Source organism: Ranitomeya variabilis, chromosome 2 (genome assembly GCF_051348905.1).
Source record: "Ranitomeya variabilis isolate aRanVar5 chromosome 2, aRanVar5.hap1, whole genome shotgun sequence".
In the NCBI taxonomy this organism is placed as follows: Eukaryota; Metazoa; Chordata; class Amphibia; order Anura; family Dendrobatidae; genus Ranitomeya; species Ranitomeya variabilis.
In genome coordinates, this window is record NC_135233.1 from 1,069,533,003 (window position 1) to 1,069,560,083 (window position 27,081).

A 27,081-nucleotide genomic window follows, 5' to 3' on the forward strand; every position below is an offset into this window, starting at 1 on the left:
GATCCAAACGAAAAGACACCGGATTAAGGACCTCCAAAATTCTATAAGGACCAATAAAGCGAGGCTTAAACTTAGGAGAGGAAACCTTCAGAGGGACAAACCGAGAAGACAACCAAACCAAATCCCCAACACGAAGTCGGGGACCCACACCGCGGCGGCGGTTGGCAAAACGCTGAGCCTTCTCCTGTGACAACTTCAAGTTGTCCACCACATGATTCCAAGTCCGCTGCAACCTATCAACCACAGAATCCACCCCAGGACAGTCAGAAGGCTCAACATGACCCGAGGAGAAACGAGGATGAAAACCAGAGTTGCAGAAAAATGGCGAAACCAAAGTAGCGGAACTAGCCCGATTATTGAGGGCAAACTCAGCCAATGGCAAGAAGGTCACCCAATCATCCTGATCCGCAGAAACAAAACATCTCAAATAAGCCTCCAGCGTCTGATTAGTTCGCTCCGTTTGGCCATTAGTTTGAGGATGAAAGGCAGACGAGAACGACAGATCAATGCCCATCTTAGCACAAAAAGATCACCAGAATCTGGACACAAACTGGGATCCTCTGTCAGACACGATATTCTCAGGAATGCCGTGCAAACGAACCACATTCTGAAAAAACAAAGGAACCAGATTGGAAGAGGAAGGCAACTTAGGCAAGGGCACCAAATGGACCATCTTGGAAAAACGATTACACACCACCCAGATGACAGACATTCCCTGAGACACCGGAAGATCTGAAATGAAATCCATGGAAATGTGTGTCCAAGGCCTCTTCGGGACGGGCAAGGGCAAAAGCAACCCGCTGGCACGAGAACAGCAAGACTTAGCCCGAGCAAAAGTCCCACAGGACTGCACAAAAGCACGCACATCCCGTGACAAGGAAGGCCACCAAAAGGACCTAGCCACCAAATCTCTGGTACCAAAAATCCCAGGATGCCCTGCCAACACCGAGGAATGAACCTCGGAAATAACTCTGCTGGTCCATTTATCAGGAACAAACAGTCTATCAGGTGGACAAGAGTCAGGTCTACCAGCCTGAAATCTCTGCAACACACGTCGCAAATCAGGAGAAATGGCAGACAAAATCACTCCCTCTTTAAGAATACCAGCCGGCTCTGAGACTCCAGGAGAGTCAGGCACAAAGCTCCTAGAGAGAGCATCAGCCTTCACATTTTTCGAACCAGGCAGGTATGAGACCACAAAGTCAAAACGGGAGAAAAACAATGACCAACGAGCCTGTCTAGGATTCAGGCGTTTAGCAGACTCGAGATACATCAGATTTTTGTGATCAGTCAAGACCACCACACGATGCTTAGCTCCCTCGAGCCAATGACGCCACTCCTCAAATGCCCACTTCATTGCCAACAACTCCCGATTACCAACATCATAGTTCCGCTCAGCCGGCGAAAACTTCCTGGAAAAGAAAGCACATGGTTTCATCATAGAGCAACCAGAGCCTCTCTGCGACAAAACCGCTCCTGCACCAATCTCAGAAGCATCCACTTCAACCTGAAAGGGAAGTGAGACATCAGGCTGGCACAAAACAGGCGCCGAAGTAAACCGGCGCTTCAGCTCCCGGAAGGCCTCAATGGCCGCAGGAGCCCAATTAGCGACATCAGAACCTTTCTTGGTCATATCCGTCAGAGGTTTAACAATGCTAGAAAAGTTAGCAATAAAACGACGGTAGAAATTAGCAAAACCCAAAAACTTCTGAAGACTCTTAACAGACGTGGGTTGAGTCCAATCATGAATAGCTCGGACCTTGACTGGGTCCATCTCCACAGCAGTAGGGGAAAAAATAAAACCCAAAAAGGAAACCTTCTGCACTCCAAAGAGACACTTTGAGCCCTTCACAAACAAAGCATTATCACGCAAAACCTGAAACACCATCCTGACCTGCTTTACATGAGAATCCCAATCATCAGAAAAAACTAAAATGTCATCCAGATAAACAATCACAAATTTATCTAGATACTTCCGGAAGATGTCATGCATAAAGGATTGAAACACTGAAGGAGCATTAGAGAGCCCAAAAGGCATCACCAAGTACTCAAAATGACCTTCGGGCGTATTAAATGCAGTTTTCCATTCATCTCCCTGCCTAATGCGCACAAGGTTGTACGCACCACGAAGATCTATCTTGGTGAACCAACAGGCCAGGCACCCTTAATCCGAGCAAACAAGTCTGACAATAGTGGCAGAGGGTATTGAAATTTAACCGTGATTTTATTCAGAAGCCGATAGTCTATACAAGGTCTCAAAGATCCGTCTTTCTTGGCCACAAAAAAGAATCCCGCACCAAGAGGGGAAGAGGATGGACGAATATGTCCTTTCTCCAAAGACTCCTTTATATAAGAACGCATCGCGGCATGCTCAGGTACCGACAGATTAAATAATCGTCCCTTAGGAAACTTACTACCAGGAATCAAATCTATAGCGCAGTCACAGTCCCTATGAGGAGGAAGAGCACTGGACCTGGACTCACTGAACACATCCTGATAGTCAAGCAAATACTCAGGAACTTCTGAAGGAGTGGAGGAAGCAATAGACACCGGGGAATCGCAATGAATTCCCTGACAACCCCAACTTGACACAGACATAGCCCTCCAATCCAGAACAGGATTATGAACCTGTAACCATGGCAGACCCAAAACGACCAAATCATGCATTTTATGCAGAACAAGAAAACGAATCACCTCCCGATGTTCAGGAGTCATGCACATGGTCACTTGTGTCCAATACTGCGGTTTATTCTCCGCCAATGGCGTAGCATCAATTCCTCTAAGAGGAATAGGATTTTCTAAAGGCTCCAGGACAAAACCACAGCGCCTGGCAAACGACAAGTCCATAAGACTCAGGGCAGCGCCTGAATCCACAAACGCCATAACAGGGTAGGAAGACAATGAGCAAATTAAAGTCACAGACAAAATAAATTTAGGCTGCAAGTTACCAACGGCGACAGGACTAACAAACTTTGTTAGGCGTTTAGAGCATGCTGATATAACATGTGTAGAATCACCACAGTAAAAACACAACCCATTCTGACGTCTATGATTTTGCCGTTCAGTTCTAGTCTGAACTCTATCACATTGCATTAAATCAGGCGTCCGTTCAGACAACACCGCCAAAGGATTAGCGGATTTGCGCTCCCGCAAACGCCGATCAATCTGAATGGCCAGCGTCATAGAATCATTCAGACTTGTAGGAATGGGAAAGCCCACCATCACATTCTTAATGGTTTCAGAAAGGCCATTTCTGAAATTTGCGGCCAGAGCACACTCATTCCACTGAGTAAGCACGGACCATTTCCGAAATTTTTGGCAATACACTTCGGCTTCATCCTGGCCCTGAGAAATAGCCAGCAAAGCCTTCTCTGCCTGAATTTCAAGATTGGGCTCCTCATAAAGCAATCCGAGCGCCAGAAAAAACGCATCAATATTCGCCAATGCCGGATCTCCTGGCGCCAATGAGAAAGCCCAATCCTGAGGGTCGCCCCGCAAGAAGGAGATAACAATTTTAACTTGCTGAGCTGAGTCTCCAGACGAACGAGGTCTCAAAGATAGAAACAATTTACAATTATTCCTAAAATTCCTAAATTTAAATCGATCTCCAGAAAACAGCTCAGGAATAGGAATCTTAGGTTCTGACATAGGACTGCTAGTAACAAAATCCTGAATGCCCTGCACACGAGCAGCAAGCTGATCCACACTAGTAATCAGAGTTTGCACATTCATGTCTGCAGCAGAGTTTCAAGCCATTCAGAGATAAAGGGGAAGGAAGAAAAAAAAAAAAAAAACTCAGAACTTCTTTTTCTTTTAATCCCACTTCTGCAATGCATTAACTATTCAGTGGCCTGGCATACTGTTGTGATCCTAATGGCAGAGGATCTCAGGGTCTTCAGCAAAGTCTGCAAACATAAAAACTAGCTCTTAGGGAGGTGGTAACTGAGCTGACCACATACCTGATCCTAGCCCACAACTAATAGCAGCCGGGGAACGTACCTACGTTGGTTCTAGACGTCTCGCGCCAGCCGGAGATCTAACTAACCCTTTCAGAGAAAATACAGACCTCACTTGCCTCCAGGGAAAGGTACCCCAAAGTAGATACAGGCCCCCAACAAATAATAACGGTGAGGTAAGAGGAAAGGACAAACGTAAGTATGAACTAGATTCAGCAAAGAGAGGCCCACTAAATAATAGCAGAAATATAGAAAGCGGACTTATGTGGTCAGCGAAAAACCCTACAAAAATATCCACGCTGAATATCCAAGAACCCCCGTACCGACTAACGGTATGGGGGGAGAATATCAGCCCCCTAAGAGCTTCCAGCAAAATCAGGAATCACATTATGAACAAGCTGGACAAAAAACAGAATAATACAAATAAACAAAAAACAAGAAAGCAGGACTTAGCTTATGTTGCAAAAATCAGGACCAATAGACAAGAGCAACCAGACAAGGACTGATTACATGGATGCCAGGCAATGGACTAAGACTCCAGGAAGTGCTCCCTTACACGCGTCTACTGACCGAATAGAGTTATCTCTGGTGTCTAGTGATTCAGTACAGATATCCCTGGTGTCTAGTGATTCAGTACAGATATCCCTGGTGTCTAGTGATTCAGTACAGATATCTATGGTGTCTAGTGGTTCAGTACAGATATCTATGGTGTCTAGTGGTTCAGTCCAGATATCCCTGGTGTCTAGTGGTTCAGTACAGATATCCCTGGTGTCTAGTGGTTCAGTACAGATATCCCTGGTGTCTAGTGGTTCAGTACAGATATCCCTGGTGTCTAGTGATTCAGTACAGATATCTATGGTGTCTAGTGGTTCAGTACAGATATCTATGGTGTCTAGTGGTTCAGTACAGATATCCCTGGTGTCTAGTGGTTCAGTACAGATATCCCTGGTGTCTAGTGGTTCAGTACAGATATCCCTGGTGTCTAGTGATTCAGTACAGATATCCCTGGTGTCTAGTGGTTCAGTACAGATATCCCTGGTGTCTAGTGGTTCAGTACAGATATCCCTGGTGTCTAGTGGTTCAGTACAGATATCTCTGGTGTCTAGTCATTCAGTACAGATATCCCTGGTATCTAGTCCATTCATTACAGAGTGGCTTCTTCCCCTCTTATCATTGATCCTGAGAAGCTGGGTATAAGTGTGCCGACTTCAGATAGGCACACTGCGAGTGATAGGAAGTTCAGAGACTTCCGTTTCTGCTACAGACAGTCGCTCTGCATCTGGCTGCAGAAGGTCTCTGTGTTTGGCATTGCAGACACTTCTTAATCCTTCTGACTTTTGGACCCAGTGGCAACCTCCTTCCGGCTCTAATTGACATACCTGAACCTGGGTGTTCATAGACTCCCAGTCTGTGTCAGGGAGTCGCCTGTGACTTTCACATTTTCCCTTGTGAACGCTTGGAGCAATAGCAGTAGGCTTACTTCCTCTTTGGTGCTGTTGGAGGACTTTTGGTGGTAACTCTTTGTCTGCTCAAGCTAAGTTGCTTATCCCTTGTTTTTCTCCCTTCTTCTCTTTAGTGTGCAGCGGGGACTGACCAGTGCTCACCCCCCCTTTCCTATCTCTAGGGATATACAGGGCTTAGGTTCCTGCTTGGCGATTGGTGTGGAACCAATATAGGGATGGTAGGGGAGGCAGGTCACCATTCCCCCTTTCCCTAGCATTAGGGCTTCCTTCCCCTCGTCCCCTCGTGTTGCACTTAGTCTTCCAACACTGTGCGTGACAGCAGCACACCTTTCTGAAGCTGGCATGTGTACACCTAGCTTCAAAGGATCTATGATGAGAGGGGAAGAAGATGCCTGCATGCAAGAGATAAGTATAGCGCTTCCGATTATGCTGGTGCTTGTATGACATGTTATCACGCCCACAGGGGCGTGATAACATGCTAAGTGGGCCAACTAGTCTGGATACACTAATGCCCCCTCAATTTGTCAAAGCTCTCATTTACATGTCATAAAGGGACTCTAGAAATACTTTTTTTTTTATAATAAAGATCTGTTTATATATGTAATTTAATACAGGGACGGTTAGGCAGGGAATTTATTATGCACACACAACTGCTGATGGTTCTGGGGACAGCTGAGTTCAAATTCCCTAGCCACACCCAGGCCTGGTTACTGCCACACCTATTCTCAATCAAGAAATCATTTAAATAGGACCTGCCTGACAAAGTGAAGTAGATCCTCAAAAGCTAGACATCATTCCACAGTCCAAAGAAATTCTGGAACAAACAAGAAACAAAGTAATTGAGATCTATCAGTCTGGGAAAGGTTATAAAGCCATTTCTTATTTGTTCTTGACCACAATCTGAAGCGCACTTGGGTTATGCAGCAGGACTATGATCCAAAACACACCAGCAAGTCCACCTCTGAATGGCTTAAGAAAAATAAAATTAAGACCTTGGAGTGGCCAAGTCAAAGTCCTGACCTTAATCCGATTGAGATGCTGTGGCATGACCTTAAAAAGGTGATTCATGCTCGGAAACCCTCCAATGTGACTGAATTACAATAATTCTGCAAAGATGAGTGGGCCAAAATTCCTCCAGAGAGTTGTAAAAGACTCATCGCCAGTTATCGCAAACACTTGATTGCAGTTGTCGCTGCCAAGGGTGGCCCAACCTGTTATTAGGTTTAGGGGGCAATCATTTTTTCACACAGGGCCCTGTAGGTTTGGATTTCTTTTTCGCTTAATAATAAAAACCGTCATTTATAAACCGCATTTTGTGTTTACTTGTGTTATCTTTGTCTAATATTTAGATTTGTTTGCTGATCTGAAACATTTATGTGTGAAAAACATGGAAAAGAATAGAAAATCAGGAAGGGGGCAAACACTTTTTCACACAACTGTAGCTGGTAAAATTTGATATACCCAGCCTTTAGACAGAGGCTTACTTAGTGTATTACATCGAGGTTCATCAGGGTCATTTGACAGACATCATACCTGTTCGTTAGGCCTCTAATTGTAGCTATCTAGATGCCGTCTTGTGCCTCTGAATTATATGTGCTAGAGAGAAGGTTGATTGGATGATGTCCACCGACCCAAACAGGGAATCCCAATTGTGCAAAAAAAAAAAGAGACAATCTAATAAATAAAAATGGTTGAATTACCATAACTCCTTTGAGTAAAAGTTCAAAAATTGTCCGCTATTGGAAAAAAATTGGTGCAAGTCTGAAACGCAAACTTTTTTTTCAGATCTCATATTTTAACTTAATTTTATTAATAATAATCAATTATTATTGAAGCAGAGTGAAAAAAAATGGTAAAAAAATAAATAAATAAGTACTCTAAAAATATTTTACAAGTGTTCCTTAAAATTTTCATACAAATAACCAGAGATCTTACAGCCTTTTAAAGGGGGAGGAAATGTATTCCCTCCCCGACGTGAATTACATGTTGTTTTAGTCGTGTGCGCCTGGGAGGTGGCCCGCGCTGTTTTGTTTGCTTTACGGCCTGTCTGCTCTTATTGGTAAGCGTATCTATCCCTTAGCATACAGATGATTGCAAGCCTGTGCCAAGAGACGAAGAAAAAAAAATGTGTGTGCAACTCGAAAAATTCTGCGCTCCACCTAATTATAGATAATTACAGGTAACCCCTGTGAGCGCACGTGTGAAATCACAGTGCACACATTGTTCGCGCCATGCAATTATTGGCATCAATAACGTCTCTTTAATCAACATGTTTTGGGAGGCTGTAAATTAAACAATTGTATACAAGCCGCCCTCTTGTTCATCTGAATGTATTAATATTACTAGATAAACGTCTGGTGAGCAATGACGCGTCGCGTGAACCCCCCTTATCCCCGGTCTATCTGAAACGGTTCATGGATAAGGTTAAGATAAATGGGGTTTTCATGTTATGTTTGCACATTTCATGGCGGACGGTCTCCAGATAATACTCTGTGGGGGAGGTTGACGGGACTATTACGGGGGCTGATACTTCAGCTAAAGCCAGAGACAAAACAAAGAAATCTGATGGTTGTGGACAACTTGTGCCAAAAACATGGTAATGGTATGACCTAGTGGATGTCACCCATGACTCCTTTTCAGATGTCCTTCACAGTCCAACCAAATAAAATATTAGAAACATTGGTAATTTAAAAAAAAAAATTGTCCAAAAACCTCATCAAGCACACCATTCCAAACTATATGCAGATGCCTCCAACACCATTTGGCACCAGCTCCCTACTTACATAGTAGATTGCCAGACAGTTGTGGACAACTGGTGTCAAAAACATAGTATGGCCTACTGAATGTCATCCATGACTGCTTTTCAGATGACCTTCAAAGTCCAACCAAATGCTAGAAACGTTGGTAATTTTTTTTTCTAAATCTTTTTACCCAAAACCTCAACGAACACACCATTTTGAACTATGTGCAGATATCTGCCTCCAACACCATTTGGCACCAGTTCCTTGCTTATACAATAGATTGCCAGACAGTTGTGGACAACTGGGGTCAAAAACATGGTATGAGCTAGTGGATTTTATCCATGACTGCTTTTCGGATGTCTTTCAAAGTCCAACCAAATGGTTGAAATGTTGGTAATTTTTATTTGCAAAACTTTTAGATGAATTTGTCCAAAAACCTCAACAATGACACCATTTTGAACAATGTGCAGATGCCTCCAACCCCATTTGGCACCAGCTCCTTGCTTATGGATTGCCAGGCATAATTGAGGGTCCATGGCCTTCAGTATCTCATGGCTCATTCACACATACAATTTTTTAAAATATGACCGATTGTTGATCAGAGTTTGATAATAGTGTGGTCCAAGTGTCATTCATTTTTCTCATACATAGAGAAAGTAAAAAAAAAAAGTTTTCTCATCTTGTCCTTTCTGACAGTCTGTGAAAATTGGATTGCACTCGCATGTCATCTGAATGTGGTCATATTTTTTTCTGATGGATCCAATGACTTGCATTGACGACTCTCGGATGAAAATCAGTCATGTCTCCACTATTTTCCGTAGACCACTCCATCCATGAAAAATCAAGGACGTGTAAATGGCCACATAGGCTATCAAAGGTATGAGTGCTATCCATGAAAAGCGTCTACAAATATCTCACCAAACAAGAAAATTAATCCTAATTTATCCTTAATGCAGTAAAAATTAAGCGATTACCTTTGATAGCCATAAACAGTAGATTAATTTATGGCCAAACACGTTGGTTTTGGTCGGAACAGCCGACCATCAAGAAAGCAGGTGATGCTGATAGGAGTAGTTGTCGGACAACTTAATGGCATGGTCAGCTTGTCTTTACTCCCCAAATTACCACGTGTTCTAGACCACTATTTATCAATGTTTCTAAGCCAACTGGCCCGTAATAAATTACAGCAGTATATTTCTGGAGCTATTAGAAGCAATCACATTGCAAGAACTCTCCAGCTTGAGAACCTAGGTACTAGAGTTGCCTTTAATTTCTAACTATTAGTACAAGACTCCATAAAAAGATGTCAGATGTTGGATAAAATCAGGGCAAATGCAGGTAATATAGACATTATTGAGGCCATCGCAACTCCAGCGTCACCTCTCTGCTGCTCTCTGACATTTATAGGGCTCTAGCTGTGATATAACTATTGGCAACATGTAACCGTTGTAACCAGACATTGGCTTCAAAGATCTCATGCTGTCATCCTCTGCATCACCGATGATCCCAATGATTGGCTGCAGTGGTAACATGCCAGTGATTGGCTGCAGTGGTAACATGCTGCATATGGGACATCACTGCTGTGCTCAGGCACTATTTCAGAACCCTGTTCTTGGGATTGGTAGGGGTGATCAGAAAGTTATCAGTGTGGATGTTTAATAACTTTTGACCTTGGGAATATTCACTTAAAGGGTACCTGATAAAGGTGTTTACATATGGACGCAGTGGTATGACTGTATAGTCGTTTTCCCCCCAATAACAATGATACATTTTTTAAAGAGATCTGATGTGCCAGTCATGAGAAATCTAGCTTAGAAGTCATATGCAAATCAAACAGGAAGTGCTCTGGGGGCGTGTCATAACTTTAGAAAAATTCTTGACACTCCCCTATCCTGATTTGCATATGGTTTCTACACTAAAATCCTCATGACTGGCACATCGGATCTCTACAAAAAAGGTATCATTGTTATTAGGGGATAAGCACCTATACAGCCAGACCACTACTTCTATATGTAATAACTAGCTGAAGAGCCCGGCATTGCCTGGGCATAGTAAATATCTGTGGTTAGTTATAGCACCTCACTTCTCTTATTTTCCCATCACGCCTCTCATTTTCCCCATCACATCTTTCATTTTCCCCCTCACATCTCTCATTTTCTCCCTCACACCTCTCATTTTCCCCCTCACTCCTCTCATTCCCCCCTAACACTTGTCATTTCTACCTCACATCTGTCATTTTCCGATCACTCCACTATTTTCCCTCACTCCTCTCATTTTGCACTCACACCTTTTCATTTTCACCTCACAACTCTCATTTTCACCTCAGTATATACATGTTTGTCATCTCCCTTATATATATAGTATACACCTGTATGTCATCTCCTGTATATAGTATATACCTGTATGTCATCTCCCCTGTATATAGTATATACCTGCTGTGTGTCATCTCCCCTGTATATAGTATATACCTGTATGTCATCTCCTCCTATATATAGTATATTCCTGTATGTAATCTCCTCCTGTATATAGTATATACCTGTGTGTCATCTCACCTATATATAGTATATATCTGTGTGTCATCTCCTCCTGTATATAGTATATACCTGTATGTCATCTCCTCCTATACATAGCATATACCTGTATGTCATCTCCTCCTGTATATACTATATACCTGTAGGTAATCTGCTCCTGTATATAGTATATACCTGTGTGTCATCTCCTGTATATAGTATATACCTGTATGTCATCTCCCCTGTATATAGTATATACCTGCTGTGTGTCATCTCCCCTGTATATAGTATATACCTGTGTCATCTCCTATATATAGTATATTCCTGTATGTAATCTGCTCCTGTATATAGTATATACCTGTGTGTCATCTCCTCCTGTATATAGTATATACCTGTATGTCATCTCCTCCTCTATATAGTATATACCTGTGTGTCATCTCTCCTGTATATAGTATATATCTGTATGTCATCTCCTCCTGTATTAGACCTCGTTCACACGTTATTTGGTCAGTATTTTTACCTCAGTATTTGTAAGCTAAATTGGCAGCCTGATAAATCCCCAGCCAACAGTAAGCCCTCCCCACTGGCAGTATATATTAGCTCACACATACACATAATAGACTGGTCATGTGACTGACAGCTGCCGGATTCCTATATGGTACATTTGTTGCTCTTGTAATTTGTCTGCTTATTAATCAGATTTTTATTTTTGAAGGATAATACCAGACTTGTGTGTGTTTTAGGGTGAGTTTCGTGTGTCAAGTTGTGTGTGTTGAGTTTTGTGTGGTGACATGCGTGTAGCAACTTTTTGTGTGTCGAGTTGCATGTGACAGGTTAGTGTAGCAAGTTGTGTGCAGCAAGTTTTGCGCATGGTGAGTTTTGCGCGTGGTGAGTTTTATGTGTGGTGCCTTTTGAGTATGTGCAAGTTTTGTGTGAGGCAACTTTTGCATGTGTTGCAACTTTTGTGCATGTGGCAATTTTTCCGCGTGTGCAAGTTTTGCGTGTGGCGAGTTTTCCATGAGGTGAGTTTTGCACGTGTGGCGAGTTTTGCATGTGGAGAGTTTTGCGCGTGGCGAGTTTTGAGCGGCGACTTTTGTGTTTCGACTTTTATGTGGCGAGGTTGGTGTATGTGTGGTGAAATGTGCGCTGAGGGTGGTATATGTGTTTGAGCACGTGGTAGTGTGTGGCGCATTTTGTGTGTGTGTGTTCATATCCCCGTGGTGGTGTGGTGATTATCCCATGTTGGGGCCCCACCTTAGCAACTGTACAGTATATACTCTTTGGCGCCATCGCTCTCATTCTTTAAGTCCCCCTTGTTCACATCTGGCAGCTGTTAATTTGCCTCCAACACTTTTCCTTTCACTTTTTCCCCATTATGTAGATAGGGGCAAAATTGTTTGGTGAATTGGAAAGCGCGGGGTTAAAATTTCACCTCACAACATAGCTTTGACGCTCTCGGGGTCCAGACGTGTGACTGTGCAAAATTTTGTGGCTGTAGCTGCGACGGTTCAGATGCCAATCCCGGACATACACACATACATACACACATTCAGCTTTATATATTAGATGTACTGACACGCTCCCTTTAAATGGAGATCCATCAATACAATGGCAGCCAGTTGGGAAGGACTTCATTTAGCTCCTGCCCAGTAAGAATTACAAAGTCTCTATAATTACCCCAAACCCACCAAGTCTGTTGGTTGCATGTGGTCCATGGTTGATGCGGTCCAGGGTCTCACTTTTTTGGAAATCTTTACTTTAGTAGTCATATTTCACACTCATTTACTTTACTTTGAGTTAGTATGAAACTTTTTAAGCGCAGCTGTAATGTAGTGTATGATTATGTGGAGCGGAGAGGTACCGGAGCCGTATAATAGAGGGGATCTGGTTAGTGTAGCGGGATGACGTCCTTATTATCGAATACAGACAGAACAAACCGCACTTCACACATAATGTATGCAAATTTGTTTAATTCTAGGTATAAACTGAGCTTCCTGGGGATCATTTTCCTGCGGGTAAACAATATTCAATATCGCCCACGACCCCAGATTACACTGTGCATTGCAATCACTCCCTTAAATGAACTCTTGTATGGGCTCCTGGTTTTCAGCCCTGTTTTATAGTATGCGGATGTTAGTTTATTGGGTGTGTAAGTTCACACAATGAGTACTGGGGAGTTTATAAGATTGTAGATTTTCTACATGTATTAGGTAAATTAGATTACTTGCATATTTTTGCTGCAATTTTAGTGCATTTTTGGGTGAAGATAACATAGTGTGTAGTGTTGAGCATTCCGATACCGCAAGTATCGGGTATCGGAATTCCGATACCGAGATCCGATACTTTTGTGGTATCGGGTATCGGTATCGAAACAACATTAATGTGTAAAAGAAAGAATTAAAATAAAAAATATTGCTAAACTCACCTCTCCGACGCAGCCTGGACCTCACCGAGGGAACCGGCAGCGTTCTTTGCTTAAAATGCGCGCGTTTACTTCCTTCCGTGACGTCACGGCTTGTGATTGGTCGCGTGCCGCCCATGTGGCCGCGACGCGAACAATCACAGCAAGCCGTGACGTAATTTCAGGTCCTCAATGCCTAATTCTAGGCATTCAGGATTTTAAAATTACGTTCCGGCTTGTGATTGGTCGCGTCGCGGTCACATGGGCGACGCGACCAATCACAAGCCGTGACGTCACGGGAGGCAGGAAACGCGCGCATTTTAAAATTACGTCACGGCTTGTGATTGGTTGCGTGCCGCCCATGTGACCGCGACGCGACCAATCACAGCAAGCCGTGACGTAATTTCAGGTCCTGAATGCCTAATTCTGCATTCACGACCTGAAAATTAAGCATTTTAAGCAAAGAACGCTGCCGGTTCCCTCGGTGAGGTCCAGGCTGCGTCGGAGAGGTGAGTATAGCAATATTTTTTATTTTAATTCTTTCTTTTACACATTAATATGGATCCCAGGGCCTGAAGGAGAGTTTCCTCTCCTTCAGACCCTGGGAACCATCAGGGATACCGTCCGATACTTGAGTCCCATTGACTTGTATTGGTATCGGGTATCGGTATCGGATTAGATCCGATACTTTGCCGGTATCGGCCGATACTTTCCGATACCGATACTTTGAAGTATCGGACGGTATCGCTCAACACTAATAGTGTGGCAATACTTTATTGAACCACAAAACAGACAATAACATAGAGAACAATCCCAACAAATACACAAGATGCTACAAATTACAGAATCTCACCATTCCGCTGACTCGCCGAGATTAGAGCAGCTGTGACTTCAGGGCTTCCAGGGCTGACTACCCCAGCCAGTGGCACCCTTCTTTTGGTAGGCACCCACAAAGAGGAGGTAACGACAAGCTTAGGAAACTGACAGTCCATTGAGGCACATGGCCAGATGACCTGATTGTCCCAACCTGGATTCTCCAAATGACTTTAGGGGTTCACTGATGGTCAGTGGAGCAGATCGATATTCTAAGAGTCAGGGCCGTTGGCCTTTTAAGCTTTCATCCCATAGAAAGTCAAATCGGTATCCCCATGTTGTCCTGGCTGTGGTTTTTGTAAAGTCTCTCTCTTTATGGAACCATAGTGTCCAGACTGGGGTTTTGTAAAGTGTCCGTCTTCCCAGAAGGATAGAAAATCCCTCTTTATACCCACATCTGTGGTTCAGGTCATCATCCACAGGTCAAGGGCGAGGTGGGATGAGTTTAACTCTCAATGTTTGAGTGTTTAATCAATCTGCATAGTTCATTCCTTCTCTGTTTTGCAGGTCAACAAACTAGCTGGCCTGGTAAAATGTGTGATATTAGCAAACATCAATTGTTCAATTACCCTATGTCCCTGAAAGATAGCAGACAATGAGCTGCAACAAACAGCAGCTCAAAAGTCAACATCAAAGCTCATACGAACAATATTCTGTGTTTCTTGACCAACCAACCAAAAACACATAGATTCAAAAGTGAACATAAAGATAATAGCCAATGTCTCCTGACCTACTGAAGATAGATGACAGAATGATTACAATTAAATGCTGTGTCGTCACATCAGATTTTCATTAAAGCTGCAATACTTCCTGAGAACTTAGCTAAGTGTGCTTGGAACTGAACACAAATCGTAGGTCCCTTAGAAAAAGTGTGGGTCCCACCAAAGTACGAGCAGGAAATTCACATGAAAATCTGCATCTGTATATGGCATTTAGTCCAAACATCATATGGTCAAAAAATGGTAAAAATTGGACCTAAAGCCATTCTGAAATTTCCTCCAGTTGACTCATATTCGATTGTCTGTGTTGGGGTGTGGATGAAGGGGGGCAGTGGTCTTAATTCACTGTGGTGGTATCATACAGCATGGGGGACATTTTTTATGGCATTATACTCTATAAAGCCCAAGAAAGGGGTATGGTAGTGGGGGAGAACACTACGGAGCTTCACTTTTGGCAAAATTACCGTGTACCTGCCGTGATTTTAAATGTTGGGGGGTATGGCCCTGCTTACTCAGCCAAAAATTTTTTTTTTGGGGGGGTGAAGTGTAATGCGTGTAGATGGAGAACCAAATTAGGACTTTTTCTATGGGTCCCCATGATTTCTATGTACGCCACTGCTTACTGAATAACACTTCCATACAGTCAGACTTCAGACGCCTAACTAGTAGGATAAAGTGTAGCCACCTTCATACAATACAATGATATATTGGAAAATGCCCTAGCAGAAATGTCAGATAATCTCGCCATAGTAAACACCACTAGTCAGTGATCAAATAACAACGCTATACATAGTGTAAAAATACTATAAAAATATTCATAAAGCACAAATTACATAATCAGCTTGGGAACATAACCACTTAGATTAGATGAACATTTTTTTTAAAGGGTTGGAATAGTCCCATATACTAAAACTTGTGAGACCAACAGAAATGGAGCAACCATAAACCACTAAAAACTTATTAAAATATATATATATTTATTAGTGTATTTAAAAATACCTAACGTACAAAGAATTATGATCTAATAAAGGAGGAAACATGTAAAATGGAGAAACAACATTATCCAGTATAAAGTATGAAGAAAGCATAGCTATATCAACAACTTGTCTGTATATGTGCAACAAACAGGAAAAGTAAACCTGTATGGATTAAGAGGGGAGTGTTCTCAAAAGGCCCCTACATACACAAAAAAATACGAGTATAGAAAGCAAGTGCCAAAAATCTATGAAAATCCTATAGTGCATGTAAGGACCCCCTTGTAAATCCATAGATCAATGTACATATAAATACTAGTAAATATGCTTATTCATAGTTACAAAGGAATGTACTCTCCTGGGCGTCCCAACGAACGTTTCGCGTAGCTGCTTTATCAAGGGGACGTCCTCTGAAAAAGCAGCTACGTGAAACGTGGTTTATGGTTACTCCGTTACTGGTGGTATCACAAGTTTTTGATAGTGTAACAATAGTCCTATGCAGTGTCTAAATAATATTGCTATAAATACAACTAATATTAAGATTTGGGGGCAAAAGTCTTGGATACCGGGTTATCTAAACGCTATTTTACTCCACCATGAACATATCATATTGAACATGCTCAGCAAGGTGAGCTGACCAGATTGATATACAGAATTGAGTGAAAAGATTCAGTTTAACTTGTCATTTATTGCTATAAATCTCTGCTCATTTGGGGTTTAGAAACCCACTGGATGGTCTAATGCAATGATTGACAGTTTTTGTCGAATTATTAAATTGGGCCACTGAATTCCTGAGCCCAGAAAACCCAGGGATGAAGGTCAGTATGTGACAAGTTATGCCGAATCCTACAAACCTGTAGACCAATCTGTTTGGCTCCTCATGCTGTGTAGTATGTTTATTTTTTGCATTTTTAATATGACAGGTTCCCCTTTAAGTAAATGTACATTTTGGAAATTACCTATTTATTTTTCTAATTTTTCTATTTCCTTTCTATGTAGTGACATTTTCGTTTTATCTGTGTTCTAACAGCTCTCGAGAAAGGTTTGTCAAAAGCCTTGAAGAAGCTGGATGTTTATCTCAACACGCCACTCACCGAGGAGATTGACGCAAACAGCCGAGAGGAAGAGAAAGTTTCTAGAAGGAAATTTTTGGATGGAGATGAATTGACACTGGCTGACTGCAATCTTCTACCCAAGCTTCATGTGGTCAAGGTTGTATTTTGCCAAGATTGGTTTAATCTCTGGGGTGAGATGGAAGCTTAACGGAAGCTAGTCATGGTATAGATGGAAAACCTAGGAGAATGACTTGAAAAATCAACATCCACACCTATGCAAGAAGGCATCTCACAACAAATTGTAGAATAGGTGCCTAAGAAAGAGGTTACATTTGTAATTAAAGAAAATAATGCAAATTAGCTGTCCTCCGGGAGGACTAAGGCCAGGATTTACAGCAGCCAACTGGGTGGTGTTCAATGAACGAGGATCGGCAACGTTTGCTGATTGGTGGTCGTTTAATAGACTGTTTAGACAGGCAGACCATGCAAGCATTTCTGATGACCACAGAAAGATCAAAAATTGATTGTTCTGTGCACATTATTCTCAGCAGCATATGTCTGGTCTACACAGGATGATGTGCTGTCGAGAACAATCATCCTTTAAGCGTTTTTGGTGATCAGCCACATGTTTACATTGCTTCAATATTTATGAGGTGCAAACGCACCTTAAGAAAGCAAGGTCTTTAGTGCCTCCTACTGATGTTTGCTACCCTATAAGTCATTGTCCTATCCTTTAACAAGCCTTTTAAGTTTTGTAAGGATTAATAAATAATAAGTCTAAGGATTTTTAGTCAAACCAGTCTCTTCCAAAAGGCAAAGACACCCATTTGCACACAGCTGTTTCAGGTTTGTTGCCCCTCATACGTACAAAGTCTGGAACTGAATGGGTGTTTAATTCTTCCTACAGCGGTTGGTGGTCTTCACGGAAGAAACAATACCGTCCTAGACCTACCTCTATGGCCTTACATCCAGCCAACCAGTATCCTGCTCTGCACTGACGAGAATAATGAAAGATCCGCATGTAGATGTTGTCTTTTCCTTTTAGGAGAAATTTTGGGTCATGTTGCAAGGCGTATCAAAGCATTTCATGTTGACTTATAGTTGAGCTACCTCCTTAAGGTGACCCTAGAAAGTCGTTTTCTGCCTTCTTGATCAACACTAGTTTGCATATCTTATTCTCAGGGAGCATTGCCTGGATTTAAGTCGCCAGAAAGAGAAACAATACCCTCCCTGGCCATAGAGAATCATGTAGGTAGGTTTTTGATGTGTGTTAGGACTAGAGTTGACCATACTTTTTGGTGTCCTAAGGAGCTGTTGGTCTTAGCTTTTACTTTACAGAGATTCTGGGGGAGTCACATTGCTGTGGGGAACATAGAGATGTAGAGTTGTCAAGTTCAGAGTTATTTTAGTAAAGCCTCTGGTTGAGAGAGTGGAGATCGGAGAGACTTTAGACAAATTAACGAGGGTTGGAAATATACTCAGGTTCCAGGCTCTTCACCTTAAAGCGTTAACTATGTTAGTTTTCTCCAGCGGTACGGGGTGGATTATTAAACACTTCATTTACTCCAGCATTTCTATTTTCTTAGCCAAATAATAAATATGATTTGCGACATGTTTAAGTGCTTATTCTGGATCGGACCACCCAGGCCTGTCCTATGTTTGTCAACCCCCCTTTTATATTTTTATTTTCATATATATAAATATATATATAGTATATACACATTTGACCTGGATATATTTGTGAAATTCAACTCCCTTGAGGTTTCCACAATGTGTGTAAAAATAGAAAAAAACAAGTGCACATGTAGTGTGAGGGAAACTTTGTCTGTCTCGAAAATTATCCACGCACTATCGGTAGTCATTCAAGTCACTGGCTTCCTATTGATGTTACCAAATCTCAGAACTGCAGTGTGATTCTTCCCTGTATGTTAACTTGTCCTTTGAGGGACATGGTATGAAAAGAAAACTGTGCATAAAAACGGTCAAAAAGACATTGGTAAATCTCTCTATGTGATTCCCCTCCCACAGGAGAAACCATTACATGCCCCCTACCGACACGCTTGGGTGGTCTACCACTTTGTAAAGTTAAGAAGGGGAATTCCTGCCACATATAGTGATGGCATAATTCTGCAATATGATGTGTGAGGGTCCCTGAGAAAAAAGATCACACTGCCATGACTCAAATTTTTTCCCTCTTGGCCACTAGGTCATGCAAAAAACTGGAGCTCTGCTATTGATACCCAGCACAACGGAAGGCCTGAAGCGCCGTCAAAAAGACTGTGAATGAGCATAAGTGCTAAATTAGCACTGCAGCATCTTCTTTCTTAGAATCATTGAGGGTCCTAAGGGTCTGACTCCCATCGTTCACAAAGTGAAGGCATATTCTAGCAACTTTGTGAGATAAGAATATCCTTTTCTCATCGGCTCACTCATGGTGAAATTTTTCATATCACCAGTTCCTAAACTTGAAAGGGTTTTCCAGTTTCGGAAACCACCTGTCACAAATCTGTTGTCAGGTGTCCTGGGACCAGGGGCTCCTTCCCTGTCCCTAATGCTAGGGGTCCCCTAGCTCGCTCTGTTCTTCAAATTACTTCTGATGGTGAAGATGCCGGGGCCACATACTTTGCCTTAGCTCCTGAATCTGCCCTCAGTCTGTATCATTGCAGGGAAGAGGGGAGTAGTAGTGCACTGTATTACACCAACCAAACTAACAAGGTAATACAAACAGGGATAAAGGAAAATACAAATCATACAAATATACACACATAAGCATAGAGGTAAACACTGGGTAGTAGAGGATGGGGTTAAACTAAAGTAGGAGAAGAAAGGGAATTTTCACACACTCAAAAAAGGGCTAGGAAACTGAACCTTTGCCGTGAGTGACAGAAAGTCTAACTAGTCTAGTTTTGGGCGGAATCCAAACTGGAACACCTCTTTATATCTTGGAATTGTTTCTTGTCCAACCAAATCCGTCAGGTCGAAAATTAAACTCATGGTAGAAGAGGATAGGCTATCTACATCATCAGCATAAGTTATGTGACCTAGGGCTCCTTACAGGAATGAGGTCTAAATCTAGCAACATTAGGACTGAGTTTACTGGTCTAAGACGGTTCGCTTCAGCAGGTGAAGTATGAGAGAAGTCCCGGAGACAATGATGGATTAGCATAGTGGAGAGCTTTATAGACCAAAAAGAGAATTTCATCACAAGTTGGGTCCATATATATATAGTGGGGGCTCAAGAGCCCAGTCCATGCACAACAGGTGCCAAGTTGTCACCAGCCTATAACTGCAGTGACTGGAGCTAGCTCCTGTTGCTACTTTATCACAGTTTAATGGTTGCTTAGTGGTAAAATATCCATTTGGGCTCCCATCATTCTCTTTAAACGATCGTTATCTTGGCACACCTATAAAGCCCAGCAATCAAACAATCTCGGGTTCAATTCCTCTAGAAGGGCTAAAAAAATAAGTGAAAAGTAATACAAAATATTTTTAAAAATATTAAAAAATAAAAAAAGCAAGTTAGAATCACCCCATTTTTCCCTCTCTGAAAATAAAAAAAAACAAAAAAAAAAATTAAAGCCACATATTTCATCATGTCGTGTTTGGAAAAGTTCGATCTATAATATAAAATTGTTTGTCCTATACGCTAAACATTGTAAAGAGAAAAGAATTCGAAATGCTAGAATTGCTGTTTTTTCAATTTCAAAATTTCCCAAAAAATGCAATAAAATTAGATCAAAATGTTCTATATACCGCAAATTGGCATAAATAAAAACGCCAATAGCTACGTTAACAGAAAGTTAAGGTTTCAGAAAATGCGACACAAAACATTTTTTTTTCTTTATTTACGGAGCGATGACATTTTTTTTAACCACTAAAATATAAAATAAAACAATGAAAGTAATCATACTGACCTGGAAAATCATGTTGGTCAGTCTTATTTGCTGAAAAATGAATACTTTAAAAACGTAACTCAAAAGACCACAGTGGAATTCTTTTTTTAACCATTTCATCGCAATGGGATTTTTGTATTTTGTAAAATGAATGGTATCATGAAAAACTATAACCCGTCCTGCAAAACAAAACAAACAATCCCCTATATGACAATAATGAAAGGAAAAAAAAAACAAAAATACAAAAATAAAAAATGGCTGTATCCTTAAGGGGATGTGGTAGTGTTATGAGGATTGTTAGTAGATTATATTTGTATCATGCTCATACTGTATTTTTCCAGATTGTGGCCAAGAAGTATCGCAACTATGAAATCCCAGCAGAGATGACGGGAGTGTGGAGATACCTGAAGAACGCCTATGCCAGAGACGAATTTACCAATACATGCGCGGCTGACAAAGAGACAGAACTGGCCTATGCCGATGTAGCAAAGAGGCTCTCCAAGTCCTAACAACCAAGAAAATGCCACCAAGTATAGTATTCTCTTCCACAAAGACTACTCTCCGAATTGCCTTCGGATGGACCTCTTCCTGTGTGACCATCCCATCATTATCTCAGCTTCCCGGTACACCGCCATGACACCTATCTACAAGCATGACCGTCATCCAATTAGAGTTTTCAAGGAAAATTCTTGTGCAATTTGCATCAATCGTATAAAATTGAAAGACAATGATTCCCAAACCATTAATTTCCATCCTAGATCGAAGGCAATATCTGCTATCCTATATAAAGTATTTTTGTAATGTAAACACACTCCTTTCCAGGTGATTTATAAATTGTATTATATCATAGATAATTGTATAATTTATATAAATATTTGATTTAGTGCTACTCTCTACATCTATAGCTAGAGTAGGAATTCTAGCATATTCTGCGATTCCATCAGAGTGGTCTATATTTCATTTTATTGCTTCTTTTTGGAATTTTTTTTCAAGACTTTGTGAGAAACTAAAGACCTTCTGGCATAGATAAGGCTTGCAGAATCCGTTTGTAGGCATATGTTATATATATATTTTTTAAAGGTTTGTGCCTTCTTGGTTAAATTGCAGTATATTGATACTAATAAATTTAATTTCAAAATATTTGTTGTATTTTTTAATTTTATTTTTTATGATCGGAGAGAGGATCGAACCTAAATATTGGAAACTTCTTTGCAACCTGACCCAGCAGTGGTGTATCTATAAGAGGTGAAACCACTAAATAAAATTAGTCCCATAGTCCATGATATATGCAAGTCATAGAAAGTTTATTATAAATACAAAAAACAACAAAGAATAGGGACATAAAAATAGGGGGTACGTGGCAGCATACAGCATGGAAGCAAGGAGCAGGGTGGTAAACTCTGCGTATAACCTGAGTACGTAATGCCAGGTAGAGCGCATCAAGCTAAGTGCGTACAAGGATCCATACTGACAGTAATAAAACAACTAATCCAAGTCGGGAACATGCCATACGGAACCACAGTGTAAACATACCAGTATACGCAGGAAACCACGCTGACTCCAACCCACCCCGACGCGCGTTTCGGTACAATCCTTCTTCAGGATTAAGAGGTGCAGAGAAAATTGCTGCAACCAGACACTGAATGTTTTGGTGATTCTCTGGTAGTGCTCTTTCACTAGTACCTTGGAGGTGTTTTGTACATATTTATGACTTACCGTAATTTATAGGTACTAACCATGCAGATTACCCAAACTTTTACATGCCACTGTGTATAATATATGTGTATATTTATATTGTAACACGGCCGGTGTCCTCTCTCCCCTCCATGCAGGATGCCGGCTTACCATTCCTGCCCTACGGCATGGTCCCCAGCATCCTCCTGCTTCTCCGTATTTCCTGCCTTCAGTGTGCGCGCCACAGCCCGGTGGCTCGCCTAGTACGCGCGTGCCCGTTCTTCCCCGTTCTTAAAGGGGCAGCGTGCATTATACTAAATGCTCTCAGCTTATTGCTGAGAGGCATTTAGCATAATTAGTACATCTGCAAGATGGCTCCCTGCCAACTGATGGGAAAAAAGCAAACATAATTTCACACAAACCCCAAAAATGGGCCAGACAAAATTGTTGGCACCCTCAACTTAACATTTGGTTGCACACCCTTTGAAATAAATAACTGCAATCAATTTCTTCCTATAACCATTAACAAGCTTCTTACACTTCTTAACTGAAATTCTGGACCACTTTCTTTTGCAAACTGCTCCAGGTCTCTCTTCTCCCAAGAGGAATTTCAAAATCTCTCCATAGGTGTTCAATGAGATTTAGCTCCAATCTCATTGTTGGCCACTTCAGAACTCTCCAGTGCTTTGTTTCCATGCATTTCTTGGTGCGTCATTGTATGTTTGGGGTCATTGTCCTGCTGGAAGACCCATGACCTAGGATGCAACCCCAGCTTTCTAACACTGGGCACTACATTACAACCCAAAATCCTTTGGCAATCTTCAGATTTCATGATATCTTGCACACAGTCTAGGCACCCAGTGGCGTAGGCATCAGAGCAACCCTAAAACATATTTGAACTTCCACCATATTTGACTGTAGGTACTGTGTTCTTTTGTTTGTAGGCCTCATTCTGTTTTCGGTAAACAGTTGAATGATGTGCTTGACCAAAAAGCTCTATCTAGGTCTCATCTGTCCACAAGATGCTTTCCCAGAAGGATTTTGGCTTACTAACATACATTTTTGCAAACTGCAGTCTAGTTTTTTTATGTCTCTGTGTCAGCAGTGAGGTCCTCCTGGGTCTCCTACCATAGCGGTTGTAATGTCAGTGGTAGTGGAATCACTGCGTCGTGGCCCGAGTAGAGCCTGGAGGGGTGTGACTATGTGGACATCTCTTTGTTAGAACCTCTGATGGTGGGGTTAGACTTGGCTTCCGATGGATGCCAGGTGCTACTCCAGGGCAGACCTCAGACACACGGCAGCTAACTCCAAAGGGGCAGGAAGATGGAACGGCCAAGAATGGATGGATTTGGCAAATACAGGCAGGGATACTGGAAGACAAGACAGGTGCAGGCAGGTACGGCTGGTATGCGGACTGGCACGCCAGGTGCAGGCAGGTACGGCTGGTATTCAGACTGGCATGGCAGGTGGAGGCAGTTACAGCTGGTATACAGACTGGCACAGCAGGTGCAAGCAGGAATGGCTAGTATGCAGACTGGCGCGGCTTGTGCTGGCAGGTACGCTGGAAGGCACAAGCAAGGAGAAGCAGGAATGAGCAGAGCAAGCGGGTACAGGCAGGTAGTAGCGAGAACTAGCGGGTACTGGTGGGTACACACAGACAGGAAACCTGAGAACTAGCAAGCGTGCAGACTGACTAAACACATTGCTCAGGCACCTTCCTTCAGGTAGAGGTGCCTTAAATAATGTGTCTTGCAGCCATTGGCTGGGGACACTTTAGGATGGTGTATGCTGTCCCTTTAAGAAGGAGGGAGTGTGTGCACACCCTATATACAGTCCCCGGGGATCTGTGAGCCGTGCGCAGACCACGCACAGCAGCAGGAGGAGTTGGTGTTCCTGCCGGGGGAGCGAGCAATCTTGCAGGGACGCTGGTGCTAAATATTTCATTTTTTCCAATGTCAACAGATAGATTGTGCTGACACTGATGCATCTTGAGCCTGTAGGACAGCTTGAATTTCTTTGGAACTTATTTGGGGCTGCTTATCCACCATCTGGAATATCCTGCATTATAAACCTTTATCAATTTTTCTCTTCCATCCACGTCCAAACTTGTGGATTATGTTGTGCACCGTGGACAAAGGAACATCAAGATCTCTGGAGATGGACTTGTAACCTTGGGATTGTTGATATTTTTCAACAATTTTGGTTCTCAAGTCCTCAGAAGGTTCTCTTCAACACTTTCTGTTTTTCATGCTTAGTGTTGCACACACAGTCACACAAATCAAAGATTGAGTCAACTTATCGCCTTTGTCTCTGATTTCAGGTGTGATTTTCATATTGCCCACACATGTTACTTGGGAAGCGGTAAGTGTAAATGAGCACCACATTCTTGAAACAAAGTTGTTTGCCCACAATTCTGGAAAGGCGCCAGCAATTTTGTCTGGCCCATTTTGAGAATTTTTTGTGAAATTATGTCTAATTTGCCTTTTTTTCCTAGTTTTTTTTAGTTGTTCCGATACACACAAACATGGAAATAAACATGCGTATAACAAAACATGTGTAATTTCAAAGATATTCTGGGAAAAAATAATTCATTTTCTGGAACAATTTAAAGGGTACCAACACTTTTGGCCATGACGGTATCTATTTTTTTAAATTTTATTTTACTTATTTATATTTAATTTTTTCCTCTTTATTATTTGTTTTATTCTTTTATATTTTTGAGGATGAGAGCCTGCGGAGAAATGGATTTGAAATAAATTAGATAAAGTAAGGCTGACACAATAATTCTCTTTCTCACGTAAAAAGGTTTTCTGCTGAGATCTGAGCCGTGCTCAAAAAAGTAGAGGAGACAGAAACTTGGCTTGGCATTCTCTGAAATTCGGGAGGGGAGTAAAAAAAAAATGAGGGAAGCTTTCTCTGTCACTCTCTCTTTTCCCCCCTTTTACTTACCTTTCCATTTATGAATTCTTTTCAACATTTGGACTTTGCTATACATAACTTTAAATCACTAACATCCTTCACGGCTCTGTGATTTGCTAGTTCCATATGTAGCCTCTTGGCCCATTCGTTTGGCTCAGGCTCAAGTCCTGTTCTTGCCCTGGGTTTACATTCTGTAGCCAGGGAGAGGGAGAGAATGAGCTTATTCATCATAAGCCCCCCTCCAGGTGGTATTCATTGTGTGTGCCAATATCAAGGTAGGACATAGACACACAAAGAACCTCCATGTCTGTTTCTCTCCACCATGCAGTCTTCCAGATAGATCAGCGTCTAATTGTGTCCATGGAAGAGGTGTTGGCTGCTTAACGACTTATTAACCATGTCTCAACTAACTAATATACAAACACCAAACCTGTAAAAAAAAGTGAAAATAACATGAATATACAGTATATTGAATTGTAAGGTACAGCCACAAGAGGGCAGCAGATTAATGAGATTATATATATATATATATATATATATATATATATATATATATATATATATATATATATAATTAAAAAAAAATTCTCTAATAATTAAAATATATATATATATATATATTTTATTATTAATATTATTATTGGTCAAATAAGAAATGAAAACATGTATTTTTGTGCTGTCAAAATGTTAAGTATGCTGTAAATTTACTAAATTTAAAGTTAGAGATCTTGATATCATATATCAGGGTTAGCCAAGCTCTAACATGTTATATTGTCATGTAGTGCACAAATCATACATAAAATACTACAATATATACGGACTAAAATGATGAAAATCGGCTGCGTTTTCTGGATTAAAATCTGTCTATATTTCATATGCTCATCTCACCCCAGCCTAAAATAGCAAGAAACAGCAAGTGATGCTGCAGGCATAGCTCCCGCAACTGAACCATCACTGCACTACAGTTTGCGGTGAGGGAAACTAGAACTTCCAGCAAGTCATGAAGATATACATATTTCAGGAAATGCTTGTGCTTGTAGTTCCAGAGCTTAAGAGGAAGATCGTCACAGGATTTGCAGGCAATCAGAAGCCACTGTGGTGACCAAGTGCTACCACTGCGGCTACAGATTTCCTGTAGCAATCACGTGCCGCAGGCACCTATGTAATAATGGAGAGTACTATACATAATAAGAGCGAGTACTAAGTAATAAGGGATGGCACTATGCATAATATGTGAGTAAATGATGTAATAAGGGATGGCACTATACATAAAAAGTGAGGAAATTATGTAAGAAGGGATGGTACTATACCTAATAAGTGAGGAAATTATGTAATAAGGCATGATGTTATACATAATAAGTGAGGAAATTATGTAACAAGGCATGGTGCTATACAGAATAAGTGAGGAAGTTATGTAATAACGCATGATGTTATGCATAAGAAGTGAAGAAACTGTAATAAGGGATGGCGTTATACATAAGAAGTGAGAAAACTATGTATAAGGGATTGTGCTATACATAAGAAGTAAGGATACAATGCAATAAGGGACAGCAATATTACTAAGAGAAGACACTGTGTAGTAAAGGATGGTGCTATACAGAATAAGAAAGCATTTTATTTAATAAGGGATGGCACTATGCATAGCAAAAAGAGGACCATATGTAAAAATGCAAATTACGGTTTAAAGGGACTCTGTCACCTGAATTTAGAGGGAACAATTTTCAGCCATAGGGGCGGGGTTTTCGGGTGTTTGATTAACCCTTTCCTTACCCGCTGGCTGCATGCTGGCTGCAATATTGGATTGAAGTTCATTCTCTGTCCTCCATAGTACATGCCTGCACTAAACAATCTTGCCTTACGCAGGCGTGTACTATGGAGGACAGAGAATGAGCTTCAATCCAAT

The 27,081-nt window shown here is 41.5% G+C and overlaps 1 protein-coding gene across 2 annotated transcripts in view; it reads left to right on the forward strand.

Moving 5' to 3' along the window:
- Positions 1–21,719, forward strand: part of CLIC5 (chloride intracellular channel 5) — a 194,135-nt gene extending 172,416 nt beyond the window's left edge. For both annotated transcript variants that reach the window (XM_077291570.1, XM_077291571.1), the window contains exons 5-6: positions 16,668–16,849; positions 20,927–21,719. In XM_077291570.1, coding sequence (XP_077147685.1) covers positions 16,668–16,849; positions 20,927–21,094 — 350 coding nt within the window. In that variant the 3' untranslated portion in view covers positions 21,095–21,719. The remainder of the gene's footprint in view (positions 1–16,667; positions 16,850–20,926) is intronic.
- Positions 21,720–27,081: the final 5,362 nt, after the last annotated feature.